Source organism: Temnothorax americanus, unplaced genomic scaffold (assembly GCF_048541705.1).
Source record: "Temnothorax americanus isolate GAGA-0224 unplaced genomic scaffold, ASM4854170v1 Scaffold18, whole genome shotgun sequence".
NCBI classification, from domain to species: Eukaryota; Metazoa; Arthropoda; class Insecta; order Hymenoptera; family Formicidae; genus Temnothorax; species Temnothorax americanus.
In genome coordinates this window covers 3,378,141-3,398,265 of record NW_027509318.1, presented here as the reverse complement: position 1 = coordinate 3,398,265, position 20,125 = coordinate 3,378,141, and the positions used below count along the sequence as shown (strand labels likewise).

Sequence of the window (20,125 nt, the reverse complement as noted above, 5' to 3'; positions counted from 1 at the left end):
AAATAACTTTATCATACTATTATATAATCAGCAATTTTATAATCAGTATATAAATAATTTAATATTTACATAACTTTGATAACAATCTATATATTACAACAGAAATGGGTTTTATCGTTACAATTTAGAAACAGTCGCTTTGATATTTTCATATATCTTAATTTTTGACACTATATAAGTAATTCCAAAAATCGCTATTAAAGTATTGCGTCATGCTTTTTTATTTTATACAAATTGTCTCTAGTTTATAAATAGATATAGATATAATAAATCATATATTTTACGTCTATATTCCACATCTAATATATATACATTTTTATGTTGTGTAAGAAAACGATCTTTTATTACCATAATACGGAGCAATCAGAAAAATGCTTTTAGACGGATAATTGAATTATTGATTGTGCCTACGTATTGCGTGATTCTTCTTCAGTTCTCATTCTTGACACATCGGTATCTCTGCGACTTAATATGGACAATGCTTGATGAATTACTCTCACAATGTAGATTATAGTCTGTCCCAACACATTTCTTATGATGAAGATTAACTAAACGTTTTCTGAATAAAGTATTACGTTATTGGTATAACATACTAATGCATAGATATATATTTAATTGTGTAATAAACACAGATATATTTAGATCATTATTGTTAAACTATTAGAAAAATTATGAAATAATTTTATGAAATTATTTCGGCGGAGGATCGGTGGAGTGGACGCCGGCCGGTGGAGGGTTGGCGGAAGATCGGTGGAGTAAACGCAGGCCGGTGAATGGTCGGATATTGGAGTATATATCTTATAGATTTACGAAGAAAAGAATTAATACTCTTTTCTGGGATCACTCCACTAGAATTGCAATAGAATCTGATCAGCACACGAAATACAAGTCGGAGGCGAGGAGAATGGAAAGCAAGGTGCAGCTTGCTATTCTTTCGTGGTACAAATGTAACACGATAGCATATCAGTGCTGTCTTTTACCCCGTTTTCCGATAGCTAAACTTAGTGGATCGGTTATAATGGATATGAAGCACGAAGAGCATTAGCCATTTACGGTAGTCGAAAACAGTGATAAATCGCTATTTTTGTGTCGCGCTACGTAATTATGTCCGGCAAGAATAATTTTATTTGCAATGTTCGTAATAACGCAACAAACATGTATAGCAAGTTTTATTTTATGCTAAATTAAGAATTAAATGAGCTGTAAATTAATTAAATGTCAGTGATTTAATTGTATAAATAAATATACTGAAATGTATTTTAATTATTAAAAATTGTATTATAATTACGGTTTTTTTTTAATTTATATGCAAAAGTTAAATATTGGACGTGCTATATAATTTATTATTTGTGTTTCATGCAGCTGTCTTGCAAGTGCAACACTAATAGTGTGTTTTAAAGATTAATTAAAGTGAGAAAATCTTAACACGAAGATATTATTTGAGAATATAATAATGTTTCTTGTTATAGTATATGTATAAGTATGTGTATGGGTATAAGTATATGATTTTATTTAAGGAAAAATGCAATTTTAACTTGCAAAAGCATTGGTGTGTATTGTTCGAAAAAATATAATCATGGAATTTGTAGATTGTACTAAACAGTAAAAATATTTTCTCTACTACATTTTTATCTTGATTTAAAATAGAGCTATAATCTAATCCAGTTATTAGAATCACGCTATATATACGTACACGTACCGAATTCTCATTTATTATTGATTTTCACAACTCAAGTGATATTGATTTTCTCTGCTGGACTAATTTTATTCCCGACATTTTCGCCGTAGAATCTTTCAATTTAATTAATTTTTCGAAATATGGTGTATAAAAATACAAAAATACAAAAATATATAATTTATATGTGGAAAAAATTAACTGTTTCTCTTTTACTCTCTCATATTTTACCGTTGAAATAATAAGCTAAATTAAGAAAAAAACGCTCCAGTTTTGCTTTACTCTCTTATCAATTCTGGTTAGTGAAAAATGATGCAAAGTAGAACGTCCCTTATACGCCAACTTCCAGACTTGAGCAATTTTTTTTAGGTCGTCCACAGACAAAGTGGTAGGAGAAAATAGGAGTTTATTAGGGAGCAAAATTGAGAGATAAAAGACGTACTTTAGCGTCTCGTTATTTTTTTACCGTTGAGAGTTTTACAAATTACAAAATTAAAACATTCTTGTTCTTGTCTTCAGAGACACGACATAGTACAGTTTAACAATGTTTTCTCGAGCGCGGTACATTCTTTTTGCTCGAGAAACGTGTACACGAAACCATATATTTACATACGTCAAAAAGACAAAAAGGAGGAAGGAAATTAAATACCGGTCCAATTTTTTCGCGAGATTATTTGCTCAGAAAAATTTCTTCGTGCATGGTCGAAAAGCGTTTCGCGCGTATTATAAGAGAGTCTTAACGGTGACGCCCATCTACGTAAAAGAGAATGTTTGCCGGCGACCGGGGTAATAGGTGGACCCCATAGAGAGGATGCGCTAGTAGCCCGATAATAGCCCCAGCGGCAAAATAAAAGACCGCGTAACGATCGGGTTTAGTGTGGTAGACCGAGCGACGTACACCAGGTCCTTCCGCGCTTCCGCTGCCCCGCGTCGTCGTCTATATCCGTCGTAAAACACACCGCGGAACGACACGTCGTTTCACGAAATGAGAAAAAAGTCGTGGTTGAAACGCGCATGGCGCAGGAGGATGTTCGAAATACAACGAAACCCCACCCTCTCGCGCGGGAGCCACATGTTGCGAAAGACAGTTCGCTTTTCTATTATGGTGCATCTGTCCTGCGCTTAATTACCAATTAAAATACTTTTGTGATTGTTAATTGAAATGCACCGTCATCGTCTGTGCATGGAAAGTTTCGAACCGAATATATTTTTCGACAGCGATTTTTCTATAGATTTTTTTTTGTTAAAAATAACAAATCTCCGACTAAATCGTTTAGTAAAAGCCATGTTAATTAAAGATGAAGGAGTCACCGGAAATTCTATATGTATAATAATAATTTAACATGTTGTTTTAGTAAACTGTGCATTGCACTTGTTAATGACTCTGTATGAAGCGAAATATTATAGAAGCATTACACAATCACATTTATTACAATCTCTATTACCGTATAAAATGTTATGTTCACGTTCGTTAATCACGAATCATCTATGCAGAATTATATATACGCGTTTCTATTAGGATTTCAAAATACTGGTGTCTATGATGATAGTTAATAGATGCTTCTAATCTGTTAACTACGTCTGAAATAATTATTAAACAGATGAACGTACTACGCAAACGTCCACAAATGATATACAAACAATAGTAACAATATAACGTAACAACGTTATACTACATAACTATGGTAACAGGTATTGGATCAGCAGGATGGAAAGTCTTATTTACTGCTGCGGGTACGGATATTGCATCACAATAATTAGGCGTTAATGTTTATTTAAGTACATATATCGATACAATTTTGCCGGAAACGTATGCGTAATGTCACAAATATGTGAAACACTCAATGCGTCAAGCCGGTATACATTCGCAAATAACGCATTCTTTTTACTGCAATGTATGTCGCTCGGAAAGTAAATCTAAACGAATTTCGGCCTTCAAATACATGTGACTCGGATTATACACACACTATTTGATTTACTAAAAATATATTTAAAAATTCTTACACACCTCTCTCTCTCTCTCTCTCACGTTCCGGAAGATTTTCACTCTTTTACGCGTTTCCTACGTTTCTTCAATGTAGTGTTCTGAAATGTAGGAAAATGTAGCTCTCAAGATACAAAATGTACTATAAACCCGTGTCGACGCAGTCGATAAATCTCGCAGATGTTAGTAAAAAATTTTGAATAGAAATTATCGAAAATTGTAAAATAAATCTAGGTGATATAATTAACAATAGCAATTAAAAGCACATCATCAGGAAAGAATTTAAATCAATTTACATAAAATTTCAAAAGAAAATTTTGTGATATTATATCAAGATATATTCCATGTAGGTATGTTGAATATTTATTTCTTGAAATAATACAACAAATCTACATCTATAGATCTACACAAAATTTTCTTTGCATTCAGCGAAATTTTATATTTTCCTCAAAATTTGATAAAAATTTGAATGAGAACGCATGTATTTGGCAAAAAAATTTGCAAAATATTTCACGGAATACGTGTTCGAGTATCGTGAACGCAAATAATTCTTTTAATAATTCTGATTTTATTTATCGAATAATATAAATGATACAAATAATTCTTTCATGCATCGAACGCGTATGACGAGGAATTAAGGATTTAATCGAAGTTTACGACCAAATTTCAATGAAAGGAAAGCAGGTTTCCCCTTCATTTAATTTCCATTCATATAGGAACAATACTGCTAAACTCAGAATTTTTTTGATTTTTAAACGATAATATTATACACTGTATAAAACGTTTATACAATGTATACATGTATACAGAAATATAATTTATGTAACACATTTAGTTCTTTGTAGGATTTTTTTTGGCAACGAATACTGATTCGTTAGAGCCGTGATTAAATTATCCGTGCGGTCGGTAAATACGCTCGACAATAACGCATATGCAGATAATACAGACATTGTCGTGTAGTAAGTAATTGCAGAAATTTATGCTCGTATAGCCCCGGTCGTGCCTGCGCACATTGCAACATTGAATACATTTACAGAATACAGTTACACACGGGAAATACGTTATTATACTATCACGCGCTGAACAAATGTTTGCAACGTTACACATATAATTGCAGTGTTGCTCGCGTAATGGGTGTGAAAGAATTTTTTATGTTTGCGTGTCATTGAATAATTTGTTGATTAATAATCAGATGGTCGCGGGATTCGCGCCCGCGGCGTGTACAACTATTTTGTTCTAACATCACGATCATTAGCAAGCAGTCGCCGTGTTCAAATTAGTAAAATATGTATTGCAATTGCCGATCTATCAATCGCTAAGCAAAATTACAAATTAATAATGCTATAGATACACGTTGTTCAACGCACATACCCAACTGGCTTATAATATCGTTCGGTTCTTAGCTTACTATTGGAAGTACTTCGCATCGCAACAGTACGGTACTAAAATAGAAACGAATATCGCGTTAAGCTATCAGCCATTTCTTAGTATTATACAACGTCAACAATTGCAACACTTCGACGAATAGCGTTTTCGCGATTACGAGTACTTTACGGACTAAATAAGAGAAAGTATTCCCAATTAATTAGGCCGGTTAAAAAAGCGCTCCCTCCATTTGTCGTTATTGTTTTTCTATTTCGAATAAATGAGAAATTTTTTAGACAAAAATGTTTTTACGTTAAAAAAATAGTATAAAAATTTAAAAAGAAAGTCGTGAGTATATATATATATATATGTAGGTTCGGAAGTATGTTCCGGGACTTTATTTTTGATATCGGTATATTCCGGGACATTTGGCAGTTTCCAGGACTGTCCTGGAAAAAATTGATGTCTTACGGCAATTTTCGGGACAGTTTTTTGAATCTGATTACATATATATGCGTTATATTCCAGGACTGTACATTTCAAAAAACGTAAACAGTCCCGGAACATACCTCTGGACCTACATATATATATATATATATATATATATATATATAATAGCAATTTTCTTACTAATAATGATTTTTAAACGATTTTATTACTAAACGACAAAATGATTTTATATTTTATGCTGAATTTTTGCAAGAAGATATACTTTGACGTTTGAACCGATTCGAACAAATTGAAATTCTAGTTGCAACTTTGATTTAGAAAATTACCAAGACATCTTTTGTGGAATAAAAGTTTCAATTCCTTTCGAATAATTTTATAAATATATAACATATCCTTTTTATATAAATTTGATTTTAATTTTATATAAAATACTGTTAGAGAAGTGTCCCAGACACTAAATATTCTACTGTAATTGATCGCGAGTGCTGATTGTAAATGCAAATGTAATTGATTGAAAATGTTTCCTGTTTAAATTTGAGAGAAGCAACAGTTACCATAAAATTCAAAAAATACATCACCGGCGTTAGATATTTTAAAAATAACATTGAGTTTCGAGTAAAAAACGGAAATTTTCTTTAATTCTATACATTGCATCTAAACGCATTACTTATAATGTTTGCTTTAAAAAATGTGTAACTTGAAAATATCTAAAACTTGTGCCGTCGAAGTTGAATGCAGAGTATAACCTGCTAGAACTTTGTGATAGAAATATTCTGTATCTTGCTACAGTCCAGTTGATTATTGCGACTGGTTGGAATCGAAAATATCTCTTCTCGGTGAACGCGTCTCCATATTTATTACGAATATTAAAAATTATATTTTTATTTCGTTACTTGTACTTCAGATATTGAATATATTTCGTAACTGTGTGTGCCAGTATCCTTATTCTATATACACTATATTCTTATTATATTTTTCATGTAGTTGCAGCAATTCTCTTAACGCGCTCACCAGGAAGAGCCTTCAACTATGTAACATTCACCAGTGTGTACTTGGAATAAATCAAATCAAAACATAAATTTCTCTTCGCTTTGCAGACCATACTTCAACGTGAGAACCTTCTGTTTCCTCAAACCAGCCGAATTATCAACTAAACGACTTCTCCCTCCGTTAAAAATTCATATACTTATCGCGATATGATCGCGATATAAAAATAGACTTCTTTCAAATTGCCCGTAAATAGCTATCTGAATACTAGCGCGGTTTAATACTATTATTACTTCTAAATATTCCTTCCCGTTCCGTTTTCAATACTTATTATACCCTTTATTGAGTATCTTATCAGCTTGGTCAACACGTACGAGTCTAATTGCGATAACCAAATAATTTTCTTCTCGATTAAAATTCTCTATCTTAAAACATTAACAGCTGGCATAGTATATATATGTTAACAAAGAATTTAAATAATTGAATTTTGAACATGTTTTATGAGACAAATATATCCTTATCTTCTTTTTAAAACATTAATCTATTATTAAATTAGTATAAAATTGTCATATATATATATATATATATATTATATATAATTTCTTTTAAAGAAAGTTTCTTTGAAAATGTCATTTCTCTTGTAAGCAATAAGAAATTAAATATGATAATGTTAAAATGCTACAGTCAACCAGCTATTAAAGAATTAAGGAGAATCTCTGACATTCTTACCAGAAATACGTCACTAAAAAAATATATTACTGACCTATTATTAAATAAACAATAGTGTAATGATTGCTTAACTGAGCATACCTGTATGAAACTGATTAGTTTGACACGCGTCCATTTTGACACAAATTACTACTGAATGTCCAATTGTGCTGGACCCACTATATATAGATATACATATTTATCTTACTATAAATATTACTTTTAAGATAAGTATAACCTAACAAGTCAGAAGTGATCGCTAACGCTAATCATGTTTGACTCAGGAAACTGTTATTTTTCGTAATTAAGCCCGCGCTGCTCTCCGACATGGGTATCACGGCTGACTTTTCGCCTTTCGGTAACTTTGCGTGCGATTTTATATTCGGTTGTAAACCTTTCAGGATATTCTAAAAAAAGAAGCCATGATGGTAGATTACATCTACAATTCAAATGAAGTTTGCGGCAATAATTATAGCCATTACCGCGAGAGTTACGCACGATTATAGCCCGGGTATATTTTTCACATGCATATGATTTGCACGCGAATCCGTTCAGATTTACCTCTTTAAATGATCCTGGCGTAATTATGACGTAGAACAACGCATATCCTGGTATCCATAACATAGATGAGAGACTCAGGCATACGCCTACTATTTCTGCCCACGTGGGATACTCGTAGTCGCTGCCATATTTCAGTGGTTTGTATTGCACAATTTGAAATATGAAGATGAACTGCGAGAATAAGAAAAGAAGCTTTTATTTTTGCTGCACATAATACATAGGAGCTATTCCGCACGATCAGTTCCCTTTGAAGGGAACAATAAATATTGATTTGCTATATAATTGGATGCAAACGTGATATGATACTTACGAGCATGATCACCGGCGCGAGTAAAATCCAGCATATATACCAGAATTTACTTAAACGAATACCCATCATCTGATGCACGCAGTCGCAGAACTTCTTCGCCCCGAAAATCCACGATATCGCGATCGTTTGGAAGAAGCATACCCACAGAATAGACATTCCGCTCGCGGAGTAGAAGTCCATCAGTTGGAAAATATAAATTCCCCCCTGAAACAGACGTAATATTTTGATTTCTTTCTTGTCGATAAATTGCGCCTGGAATTTTCGGTTGTACATAACGCGTATCGGATAGAAACGTGTTTTCGGATACTAACGTTTGTGACCATCGGAATTCCTAGAGCAAACATTATCAGGCAGATAGCGATGGTGAATTTGATTCTGTGAGGACGAAGGGTATTTGGCCAGTAGTCGACCATGCCGGTTATGAAAGATTCCACGATGCAAAATTCACTGTCGATGCCGAGTATCTGCATGAAAACGGAATGATTCGTATATAATTTAAGATTTAAATAATGACTCGGTAAAATTCTCGTTTCTCCATATGCTTGACCGTTGCTCCAAAATCTAGATTTAAATTTAACACGATACATTTACAGCGTTACATTAACATTGTTATTTAACAGCTATTAACTAGAAATGTATTTCTTATTATTATTTATACAATTATTTTAATTTACTATTCGATATTTATTAATCAATCTTGCGAAAAATAATTATACAAATAATAATTTGAGTTGGATTAGAAATTGATATTCTTAAGAAAAAAATTGAATAAAGTTTGATTTAAATAATTATACTGAATTTATAAATTGTGAAATTGTCTATAGGAAACTTTTAGAAATTTAATTTTTTGTGCAAACATTTAAATTTGCTATTAAATAATTTTTTTTAGAGAAAAATATTTCTTGAAGTACGTTTCTTAAACTTACTTTTTAATTTTGCACTTATATCGTTTCCTATGAACATTTCACAATTTCTTTTAACAAAAAGCAGCGATATTAAGTGACGATGTATCGAGAGAAACTTCCTGCCGAGGGCAACAACGTGTTCAAACCCTTTTATAGCGATGCACATGAACAAATATAGACGGCGACAGCCGATTCCGTCGTTGAAATAACAATTTCTTACGAGCAGCATAACGAAGAATATAATGGCCCACAACGAAGCACCGGGTAGCTTCAAAACGACCTCGGGATACGTGAGAAAGACGAGACCAGGTCCGCTCTTGACGACCTCGGACACCTGCGTTTGCTGTTCTTGGGCGATGTGACCCAGTATCGAAAACGTTACGCAACCGGCCAGAAGACATGTCAGGGTGTTGACTACGCAAGTGATTATTGCGTCTCTGCAAGACAAAACTATCTTTTTGAGAGACCCCAGCAGCGACGTCACCGCGTTTAGTGCGTCGTGATTAAAGACTAGAGCACCTTAAAGTCATAACTACATCTTTCTTGAATCATAATTTACGAAATAAGAACCAACGAATTCTGAAGTGGCTCAAGTAGCGATTATGTGGATTGTTCGAAAACCACTTGGAGCTGCAAGACCAAATTAAATTTAATTATAGAGAATCATATGTTCTTATCATTTTTTTTTTTTCACACATTGGTACCTCAACATTCTGACGAAAAATCGAGGAATATTATTTAATTGGGTGAGCAAAATCTATTATCAAAATTTTAACGCTGTGAAAGCGAGGACGTCTTGTCAGTGTCCAGCTACGGGTGGAAACAGCTGCGCGTCGCTTACCTATAACAATTATGATGGAACTTGTTGTACGAGCCCAGAGCGGGCAGGGCACCGGTGCCGATGCTGTACGCGAAGAAGATCTGGGTAGCACCGTCTATCCACGGTCCGGGATTGAGCAACTCCTCCCATCGTGGCGTCACGTAGTAAAGCAAACCGTCAACGGAACCCTCCAACGTCACCGCTCTTCCCAAAAGAATGAAAAGCACCACGTACGGGAACAAGGCTGAAAACCAGATGATCTTACCGCTCTGATGAAGACCGCGACGGATGATAAAGTAAACGAGCAGCCAGCCGACAATCAGGCAGCCTAGCAGCTCCCACTGGATCTTGCCGATGCTCTCGATGCCGGATGTAATGCCGAGGACCCGCTGTCTGAAAGTTCAATGCCGTTTATTTTCAGTCCGCGGTTCGTATTGTTACATTCGACATACAGCTGTGATAATCAATGTGAAATATTGCAAACGTTATTTTACAGAAAGCGCTTCTAAAAGGAAGGAAATGACGTAAACTTAAATATCAGATTGTGAATTAAAATTGTGCACGTTATCTGATTGCACTAACAATGTACACGTGTGAAAATTGCATTTTTACAACGCAATGATTTTTTATTTTGCTTGACTTGTTTTGTAAGATATATCTAATCTAATGACAGTTTTTTTATGTCGTTAATTTGATAAATTGCAAATCTGCAATGCACGTGTAAACGCATTCTGCCAGTATTATTATATCGTCGATATTTTACATTAAGTAATTGCATTTATACACGAGGGAACTCTATATTATGACCTGATTTGAGAAAATCAATGTTGCATTTCTTATATAGTTGTTTCATCGCGTAAGTCCCCTAAAAACTTTCATCTTACATCAGAGCCTATATGACTCACAAGCGCACACTGCCCAAGGGATATAAATCTGATGCATATATAATACCACTTCCATTTCATTAAACTCAAAGCTTTCGAGTTTGAAAAGTTTCTTTCGAGAGATTACACTTTATTGAAAAAAATATGGAATGAGATTGAGAGAGGGTTTTTTCCATGACATTCATTGTGTATACACTTTATGTACAGCATTTTATATGTGTTTCATATTTTGTAGCACTTTTTTTAATGCTTTACTTACTCCCAATATTCTTCTACTGGCGTGGTATGATGATAGGTACTATTTTCAGTGAAATTTGAATAGTTTATTTTTCCGTACATACTCTTGTTTTCTTGGTTCGCATCGTAACAATCATCCGTGTTCCACCAGTTTCCTGAAAATGAAATAATTTATTACATTTTATGATAAAGAGACATTATTAGATTCATTCAGAGTTTTATGGTATATTATAGTATCTTATATCAATATTGTCTAGAAATAAAAACACGCAATTAAGAACATCAAAATATTTTTAATTATCTTATTTTTTAAGCAATACTATATGAAGTACGATACTACATAAATGTTAGCGTTTAATAATTGAAAAATATGTTATTTACCACATCCATTCCAAGGTACTTTCGGTAAATTCACGAATGTGCTTATGAGGTAGAAAAGAGTCCAAGAAATAATTATGCAGTAATATACGTCGAGAAAAAATACAATGGTCATTGTAGCATACCCCACACCTGAAATCCGATAATATATTTGCGATTATTAATTTCTTGTTGACATACCTAGATTATATAATCTTGATGTCGAGAAATATCAAGAAATAATTATTACCTTGCAAAAGAGGACATAATTGTCCTACTAGCGACATTCCGCCAGCTCCAAGATATTGTCCAATGGCGACTTCTTGAAAAAATATAGGGATTCCGCAAAACAGCATTGCAATACCATAAGTGATCAAGAAAGCGCCTGCGACAAAATTCCAAAGTAAAAAAAAGTTATACTTTTATGGAAATAATAATAATAATTTTTATGTCACAGAAATAATCTGTCGCGATCGCGCAATCTAAACTTAAGCAACTTCGACTTGTTTTCTTTTTCGATTTTATTTTATTTTAAGTGAACATGAAAGAAATTTAGTTAAACAGCGAGATAGTAATTAAACTCGAGAAGACCGCAAACATTAAATTTTAATGCATGCCATTAAATCATTATGTTAAAGATTGCATGACTTCATAAATTAGAGGGCAATTATAAATGTCGGACGTTATTGAAATCCAATGCTGTCCTGTATCCTCGACTTACAGCGGCAAATTTAATTAAAGCACGGAGGAGAAACTTCTAAATAGAACAACAGAGTTCTGTTACTTTATATTAAATTTATATTAAATATTTAATATTAACACTATTAATATTATAAATATTCTCTATGTTAGCTACGTTAGCAAAATAAATCTTAAAGTGAGAGATCCTTTTAATTAAAAATAAATCTTGTAATTTGTAATAATGAAAAATTTGATAACATTTGATAATATATAATACAATTATGAATTTACACGATGATTGAAAATCTTAACATTTGAAGAGCGTTTATAATATAATTATGACGTAATATTATGAATAAAAGTTTTAACATTTGAGAACCGTTTATGTGTGTAAATCCAGCAGGGTTGACACTTACCACCACCATTTTTATAACACAGATAAGGGAATCGCCAGACGTTTCCCAATCCGACAGAAACGCTTATGCAAGAAAATAGGAAGTCGAGTTTATTGTCCCAGCCGCCGCGTTCGGCATCCTCCTCCCTTTTACCGAGTTCAGTCATTTTACCCTGCGGCGAAGACACCGTCATCTTCGGCACAGCACGAGACGTCTCGCGTCTCTTGTCCGCCACTGATTTGGCCTTGAATTGTATGAAGGTCTGATCAGGATCGACCTGATCCTTCTCCTCGCCCCAGTAATACATTTTCTCCGCCATGGAGCCTGAAACATGTCGAAAGTTGACACTAAGTATCAGAGAAAAAAGCGTTAAACCAGTCCTTGAACGTAATTGGAAGGATGAAACGCAAATTCTTGCGACCTTCGTGCGATCGATTATTACGAATTTGTCCTATCTTATAACGCAGTTAATTTAAGCTATATAATTCTGCTGGAAAGATACACGCGATGTCTTGCTATAACTTGGTAGAATATGAGAAAACTTTACAGTTTCATTCTTTTAATGTTTTTTTTTTTTTTTTGAGAAATTAAAAATTGACAAATAAATGAAAAATCGCAAGCATTTATTCTGTGAAAATAATAATCTAATCCTCAAGTAGTTCTATACTAATCAAGTAGTTCTAACTTATATTAATTCAAGAATATTTAAGCTTCTTCTCGTTTCTTTAAATTTCTTTGAAAATTAAGTTTCAAAATACATTTGGGTTTTCTTCTATTTCTTTAAGTTTTTTTTTCTGAAAAAAGACAAGAACGTTTCTTTTTTTTACGAGTTTACAAAATTTCACAAACTTCTTATTGATATCTTTTTGATTCGACTAATTATAAAGATTGCTTCAAAACATGCAGGTTTCTTTCTTGAAAGAGAATTAATCTCATTAATGTTAGCAACAATTTAAATTTCCGAGAAAGCAGTAATATAAATGCATATTTGCTCTAACACTGACATTTCGTCATGACCTCTATTGCATTCACAGGAAAAAAGCGATGCACTTAACGGTAAATTTCTCCGCCCACGCTCCGATAAGGTCCGGGCACGCAATTTTACGATACGTAAATTACGAGTGTCGCGACGACGATTGCTTTTCCGATATAGCTCTGCTTAGTTTTATTTACCTCGCCGATTTTCTAACATGTTTATAGATAGCGTATATACATATCATAAATATCGTTGACCTTTTCAACAATGTAATGTTGAAATGACGCAATTATACACTAAGAATGAATCATTAATAACAGCGTAAGCTAAAAATGTAAATATTTTTTATATTTACATTAAACATAAAATAATTTCTATATTTACAATATTTATCGAGAACAACAGCTTGCATCTATTTTTTATTAATGTTTTTATTAAATTTTCATTAAATTTAATATTATTAAAATTGTAGTGCACTCTGAATATTCTTTTGACCATATTTTTATACATATAAAACAGTTTTCTCTTTTAGGTTTTTAAGAAAAGAAAACAAATTTGAATTATTCACAGAAAAAAATAAAAGTAATTTTGCAATATTTCTTTTAGAGTTTATTACTTGCTCTATTCTTTCTCTATATCTTCTTTAAATAATGTAAAATTAAATTCTCGCGGAGAGAGGATCATTTCCGACAGACTTTTAATATTCAACTTCAAACATTTCTGTGATCGATGCTGCAATTAAACTTTCATAAAAGTTTACATAGAATTAACCGAATGATAAATTTTTGCCCGCAATGCTGGATATCTTTCAGAATCATTTGCGCTCAAAATCGCATTAACAGCTGAATTCTCTAATATCGTCGATGAGATTAATTTAAAAAAAATGCAGAGATAATTATCTAACCAGGTTTGCTCAATTTAGACTCCTGGTCAATTGCCTTGTACTTTTTCTGCAAAAACTTTGCATCGATCCTGGTCGGTGACCAGTGCGGAACCGGTTTCTTATTCAACGTATTCGCAACCATTCGTGCGTATTGTCGTTGTTACACGCGTTGTTTGCAATATCGCCGCGTCTCATTCTCATTCAAGTTCTTCCCTCCTGCCCAGGAATCCTCTCCCTATTTCTTTCACGGTTGTAGCCCGGCTGATTCGGGATCGCCGATGAAGAGGGTGCACGTGCCAAAGCGTATACACGTGCTACGTGCGTGCGTATATGTAACGTGCATATGTTTGCGTTTAGATGCGCGCGCGCAGTTTGCCGTGCGCGCGCTTTACGCGCACGGATGCTGGACGCAAAATCAATATCAAGTTTACATCGCGCGTCTATGTACACACGTGGACTGTGAACCTCGTCGTCGAAAATTCGGACGCGTCGCAACGCCGAGGCCACTGATACCCAGTCGGATTGCGATTGCGTCAGAACGCGATTGTACTAGGATCAATCAGGAATACTTTAAATTAAAAGGTGGAAAAGGGGAGTCACGTAAAAAATAAAAGCGCACATGTTAGACGCAAAAATCCATGGAAAATTTGAAACGAAAGATAAACTTTTTAAAGCGACGTAAATCAAAAATTATTATCTTGTGTAATTATCAATAAGAAAAAGAAATATTAAAATTATTGTGTTTCGTTAAAAGGGATATCTGAATCTCTAAAATTAAAGTCTTGATATTTTATTTTAAAAAATATTAAAATCATTAAATTCTACGTTCTCATAGCGCTAATGAAAATATGCTCAACATTTGTTTACTACGTTACTTAATATTTTTTAGCCTTTTTTAATATCGATATCAATATAATAAAAGATATTTTCGATGTTTTTTTAACACAGATTGATAAAGAAGTAGATTTAATGTAACGCGACTGCAAGATTCTAACGAAAAAATCATATATATAGAGCAAAGAGCATTAAAAGATAGTTAAATAGTATAATTAAGAAAAAATAAAAAGAATGTTAAAGCGTAATTTAGTTATTTTCTCAAATATGTTTAAAGTATTTGAAAATTTGTGACTTATAAATTTATTATTACGCGTAGTGCACTACGCGTAATATGTCATGCTATACGTCCATTCTTGCCATAATTAACGGATCCTACATGCTATAACGATGCAGCTGCTGCATCATGCGCTTGCCTGTGCGAGGGAAATACTTAATCGTTAAACGAATCGCGTAGGTCGTGTACGAATATAATCTTGATCATTATACGATACGTGTTTATCGATTATCAGATACTTAAATTAGATTTGTTATTGTGTTAATTACAATGCATTATCAGCATTATCGGCTCAAATACGTAACTTTACGCAATCTCTTTCTGATATGAGTAAATATAATTATATCATTTATAATAGTATTAATTTATAATAGTATTATTTATAATAGTATTATTTATAATAGTATTAATTTTTTTACCGCCGCATGTAATTTGCGTTTCAGCCGGTGTGAGAAATTTTTGTTGTTTATTTACATTATTTATTCTAAATTTAAATAGAGATTTTCAAATCATTCAGACAACAAAAAGAATCGTAAAATCTTAGTGTCTCAGTCGTGACAAAGTGCTATGACATTTATGCGATAAAAAATTCTATTTTAATATTATTTTTCGAACTTCTCTCGAATTGTCTTACCAAAGGGTGCGCACGGAGTTCCAACGTAGCAGCCGTGACCGTTGATTTTATTGTCTGGTGCGATAGTCGTAAAATTCAGTATTGCGTATAATCACATCGTACAATGAAGCAGACGTTAGTTACGCCGCGTAGGACCGTTCACGCCCGACTCCGCTTCGGAGGAGCAAATCCTCTTCCTGAATGTCTTCTGGGGCGGCTTTTCCGACCGGAATCGATCCCGGAGTGACTCACGCGAATTCACTTGTCAAGGGTGGCGTTCGGAAAAGCGCACTTTCAGAGCAAATTAGGTTTGTTTGCCGTATATCGTCACGTTGATCACGAATATCTGCGACCTACCCCACAAGAGTTGTAGTTACAGAATAATGCTCCGGTTCAAGATGGGGAATGTTACCCCTTTCGGACGCATGCGCATTTCTGTGCATCCCCTCTAAGCCGGCGAAGCAAAGTGACGGAGTCCTGGGGTCTGGTGCGGAGGCGGGCAGGACGTTTTACCCGATAAATAATCAAAGGGAGCGGGTGGCTCGACGCGTACACTGTATTTTACAAAGCTTTTTTTAAGATACTAACGAGAAGATGTGCTAACGAGAAGAACTCTCGTCACCGTTTAATTTTTTTTTATACACAACTTTTCTTTTTCCGATGTTTTTCACAGTACTTTTTTTATTATATCTTTTAATTAATCAAAATTAATCGAACATTTAGGCATATCTTCACGGAGAGAATTTTCTCTTAAAATTTACCCTGAAATAATGGTAGTTGTGGGACAACATGTACCACCAAGAATTTTACGCGAGCTATTAATATCTACCATAATAAAAAATATTAATACCATTACATTAAAATATAAAATATGTTTGATTAATTTTACTAAAATATATCTAGGAAATTTCAATAATTTTTCAAAATTTACCAATCTGCTTTGTAATTTTTATCACGTTTGTAAAATTGTCTTTTGTATATTTTAAAAATTCCTTGGTTGCCAAGTTGTCCCAAAAGTTCGTAGTGAATTTAAGGGTAAAATATAACGAAAAATTCTCTCCGTGTTGTTATTTACTTGAAAAAATATTATGGAAATGTAATAAAATTGCATGTAAAATTTTAATATTTAGAACTGTTTGTATAATAAAATATAAACAGAATAATATACAAAGCAATTTTGTTCATTCTAAACAGACATAGCGGTGAATAGAGTAATATTTTTATTGGAGATCCTAACATTGTTACTAAAATAAAAACATTTATGTCGCTTATTGATAGATTATCAACATAATCATCACTGGGACAAAAATTCAGTTTAGTTCTTGATTGGTGTATATTACAATTTATTATAAATTCGTAGATTTGAGAAGAAGATATTCAGGTATTAGAGAAATTTGGACCAAATGTTAAAAGTTTAAATATTTATTTATAAAAGTTTTATATACATACATTCTATTGATATAATTGATATGAGATAGCACATGACCTTACGTAACGTTACGCACATTAGTTTTACGTAACTATTGCACTTCTTTAATGGTCGTTCGACTATTGTTCAATCTCAAAAATAAAATCTAGATTTTACATATTACATGTATAAAATATTTCTGTAAAAAGTTTTATAAATTTTTGTCAAATATAAATATTAGATAACTAAAAATCTCTTATCGGTATATATAAACGCCGTCTCATCGTTTATGCAAATTACGTGTCATCTGCAAAGTTGACGCGCCGCCTTCGAGAAAACTTTTTCCCATCATGAGCATTGCTCAACGGAAGACCTCTTTGATGACGATCGTTCAATGAACATTGACAAGTCCCTTCAACATTCGCTCGATTGCTCGCTGGAATTGCTCGGTATCACGGTCTGACAGCCGCGTCGGTGTCGCAATTGCTTTGCTAATTTGTCAAAATCCTGAAAGCAACAACCCGTGTTACGGTCATATCGCATCAGCATTTGTCCAACACAATTAAAATTTCTTTCGAAATTCTAACGAATTGTTGCAGTTGTATCGCATCAGCATTTCTTTAGCGCAATTAAGATTTTCTTCAAAATTCTAGCAAAGTTTTTGAAAAGTGTCTTGCTCTAAAATGGTATAACTTCAAAGCCTTAAACAATGTAATCGCTCAGCCTATATCAATTTCTTTTAAAATAAAGTCTTGATTTTACATGTTACAAGTTACAAATATAAATTATTTTTGTATAAAATTTTATGAATTCTTTTGGGGCACAAATATTAAACAATTAAAAATGTTATCGGTATATAAACGTGTTACCGTTTATTGAAAAAATTAAAGGTGAGCGTAGAGATCGTTGCAATATTAATTAAACATTAATCTGACATTAATTAAACACAGAAAAAAGCTCTCTTTCTCTTTCTTTCTTTGTCTCGTTGTTACCTGAACGTCATTTGCGCCTGTCACTGTGTGAAGGGATTTCATTGATATTTTGCGATGCGCTTCTTTGAACGCTGAGAAATTTGGCTGTGGCATCCAATTTGTTCCGTAGGAGATCGGATGTACATCCCCGCGCGCCGCGTTGTTTGCATCATTCGACGTTTCGGAGCGACCGCGTTCACAAACTGAGGTGATTTCGCCGTCGTCCATCGCCGCGTTCGCTTCAGTGGTTACGAGCGTCTCTTCCGCTCTGAGAGCGAAAATGTTTGCTCAAAGGACGTTTTATTTTATAAATTGTCATTATTATACGTAACACTATTTTTCTCGCTTTATTTTGCTTCTCTTGCAACGAACTAACAAGCTAACGCGCGAAGAGAAACAATTAAAACACGAATCGCGATACTAACTCGTCCTGTGAACATTCCACGTAAGACTTGACTACCGCAAACGTATTCCCAAATTTAGATAAGGTTTCTTTAATGACAGTTTCCAAGCGATCTGTAGAGTTTGCGCATCCCAGAGCGATTATCGCGATCGACATCGCGACAATCCAACTAATAAAACTGGCCGACATCACCGGCGGCTGTATAGGTACAGGATAGTACGAGGACCAGACTTGTTGCCACCAGGGATACGAAATATCTCGATGTTCAGACTCCTACGTCGATGTAAATTGTAAAATTAACTATAAAATTTAACGCTTAATCATTAGTTTATTCTTATAATAATTAGTTATACTAATTATAATAATTAGACTAAAGTTCTCTTGTTCCATAAAATATTTTTAATATTTTCTTCTTTGGAAAGAGTTCAATTATGCCCTTTTTTTTAGCGTATACGGGCGCTTATCTTCTCTTTCATAAAAGCGGGCAATTCAAGCGTTACGAAAGCAATGCCTTTGTTAGTTACGGCAAGAATATAATAACGAGTTCACTTACGTAACTCCAATAATGCCAGACGCTGCAATAGAGTATCCTCTGGAGGATCAGCCATAGCCATAGAAGCGCGTTAACCGCGAGCCAGCTGACTGACACCTTGAAAAACGCACGTGTATAACGCACGGAAGGGCATTAGCCAACACGGAAGATCGCAGAGACTTTTGTACCTGAAACCCTTTATAAATGAATGTCTCGCCTACGAGGCCCATGAGCCGCGTGGAGGACGGGGGATTCTTCCAGAGGACAAGTACCGCGGCTGTCAGAATTAGGAAGGACGGCAGGGTGTGGATAAAGTCCGGCCCGACCGCGATTTTCGCGTATTCGCGGAAAACCCTGTGTCGCAGAAACAAAATCTCCTGGGGCACGGAAAGCAGGGTCCCTATCTGCGTGTGCAGCGCGCTCAAGCAGGACATTACTGCTAACGAGGCTACGCGTCAGCCTGACCTCGGAATTATCCGTCACCGGCGAAAGAACGAATCGCGGTTATGGCGGTTATACAGCCGGTTACATCGAAACGTGTCTGACGTGCACGCCGAGATGAACCGCGAAAGCGAGCCTATCCTTTGTTCGAGAAAAAAGAACGAGTGACAGCGGCGGAAACATTGTAGCGTAAACGGTATATTCGCGGTAGAAGTCGCGCGCTAATTCCGCTCGCTAGGTTCTGAGATACGATTGCTTTACGACGATACGAACGTTGCTTAAAGCTTAGTTGTTAAAAGTTGAAAATTACGAAGTCGCGCCACGTCTGTCCCAACAAACTGCGAATTTCCTGGAACGACTTGTTAATGGCAAAATTGTAATTAGAATTTTTTTTATTAATATTAAGTTGCTTGAAGTTGAAAACGGAAGAGTTGCAAAAAAGTTCAATTAAAATTTTGCCGAGGAAAT

General features: G+C 34.2%; 2 protein-coding genes across 2 annotated transcripts; both read right to left on the bottom strand.

Annotated features, from left to right (window-relative positions):
* Positions 1 to 3,431: 3,431 nt before the first annotated feature.
* LOC143896246 (sodium- and chloride-dependent GABA transporter 1) lies at positions 3,432 to 16,294 on the bottom strand. The gene is made up of 11 exons (XM_077403957.1): positions 15,924 to 16,294; positions 12,341 to 12,643; positions 11,494 to 11,628; positions 11,268 to 11,396; positions 10,909 to 11,041; positions 9,787 to 10,158; positions 9,166 to 9,382; positions 8,352 to 8,504; positions 8,041 to 8,244; positions 7,731 to 7,901; positions 3,432 to 7,576 (listed from the first exon to the last, which is right to left on the bottom strand). Exons 2-11 carry the CDS (start codon positions 12,636 to 12,638, stop codon positions 7,439 to 7,441), a joined length of 1,950 nt encoding a protein of 649 aa, XP_077260083.1. The 5' UTR covers positions 12,639 to 12,643; positions 15,924 to 16,294; the 3' UTR covers positions 3,432 to 7,438.
* Positions 16,295 to 17,334: 1,040 nt separating this feature from the next.
* LOC143896337 (uncharacterized) lies at positions 17,335 to 19,650 on the bottom strand. The gene is made up of 5 exons (XM_077404146.1): positions 19,405 to 19,650; positions 19,238 to 19,333; positions 18,707 to 18,957; positions 18,303 to 18,549; positions 17,335 to 17,817 (listed from the first exon to the last, which is right to left on the bottom strand). The coding sequence occupies exons 1-5, from the start codon at positions 19,648 to 19,650 to the stop codon at positions 17,725 to 17,727; spliced, it is 933 nt and encodes a 310-aa protein (XP_077260272.1). The 3' UTR covers positions 17,335 to 17,724.
* Between the last annotated feature and the right edge of the window lie 475 nt (positions 19,651 to 20,125).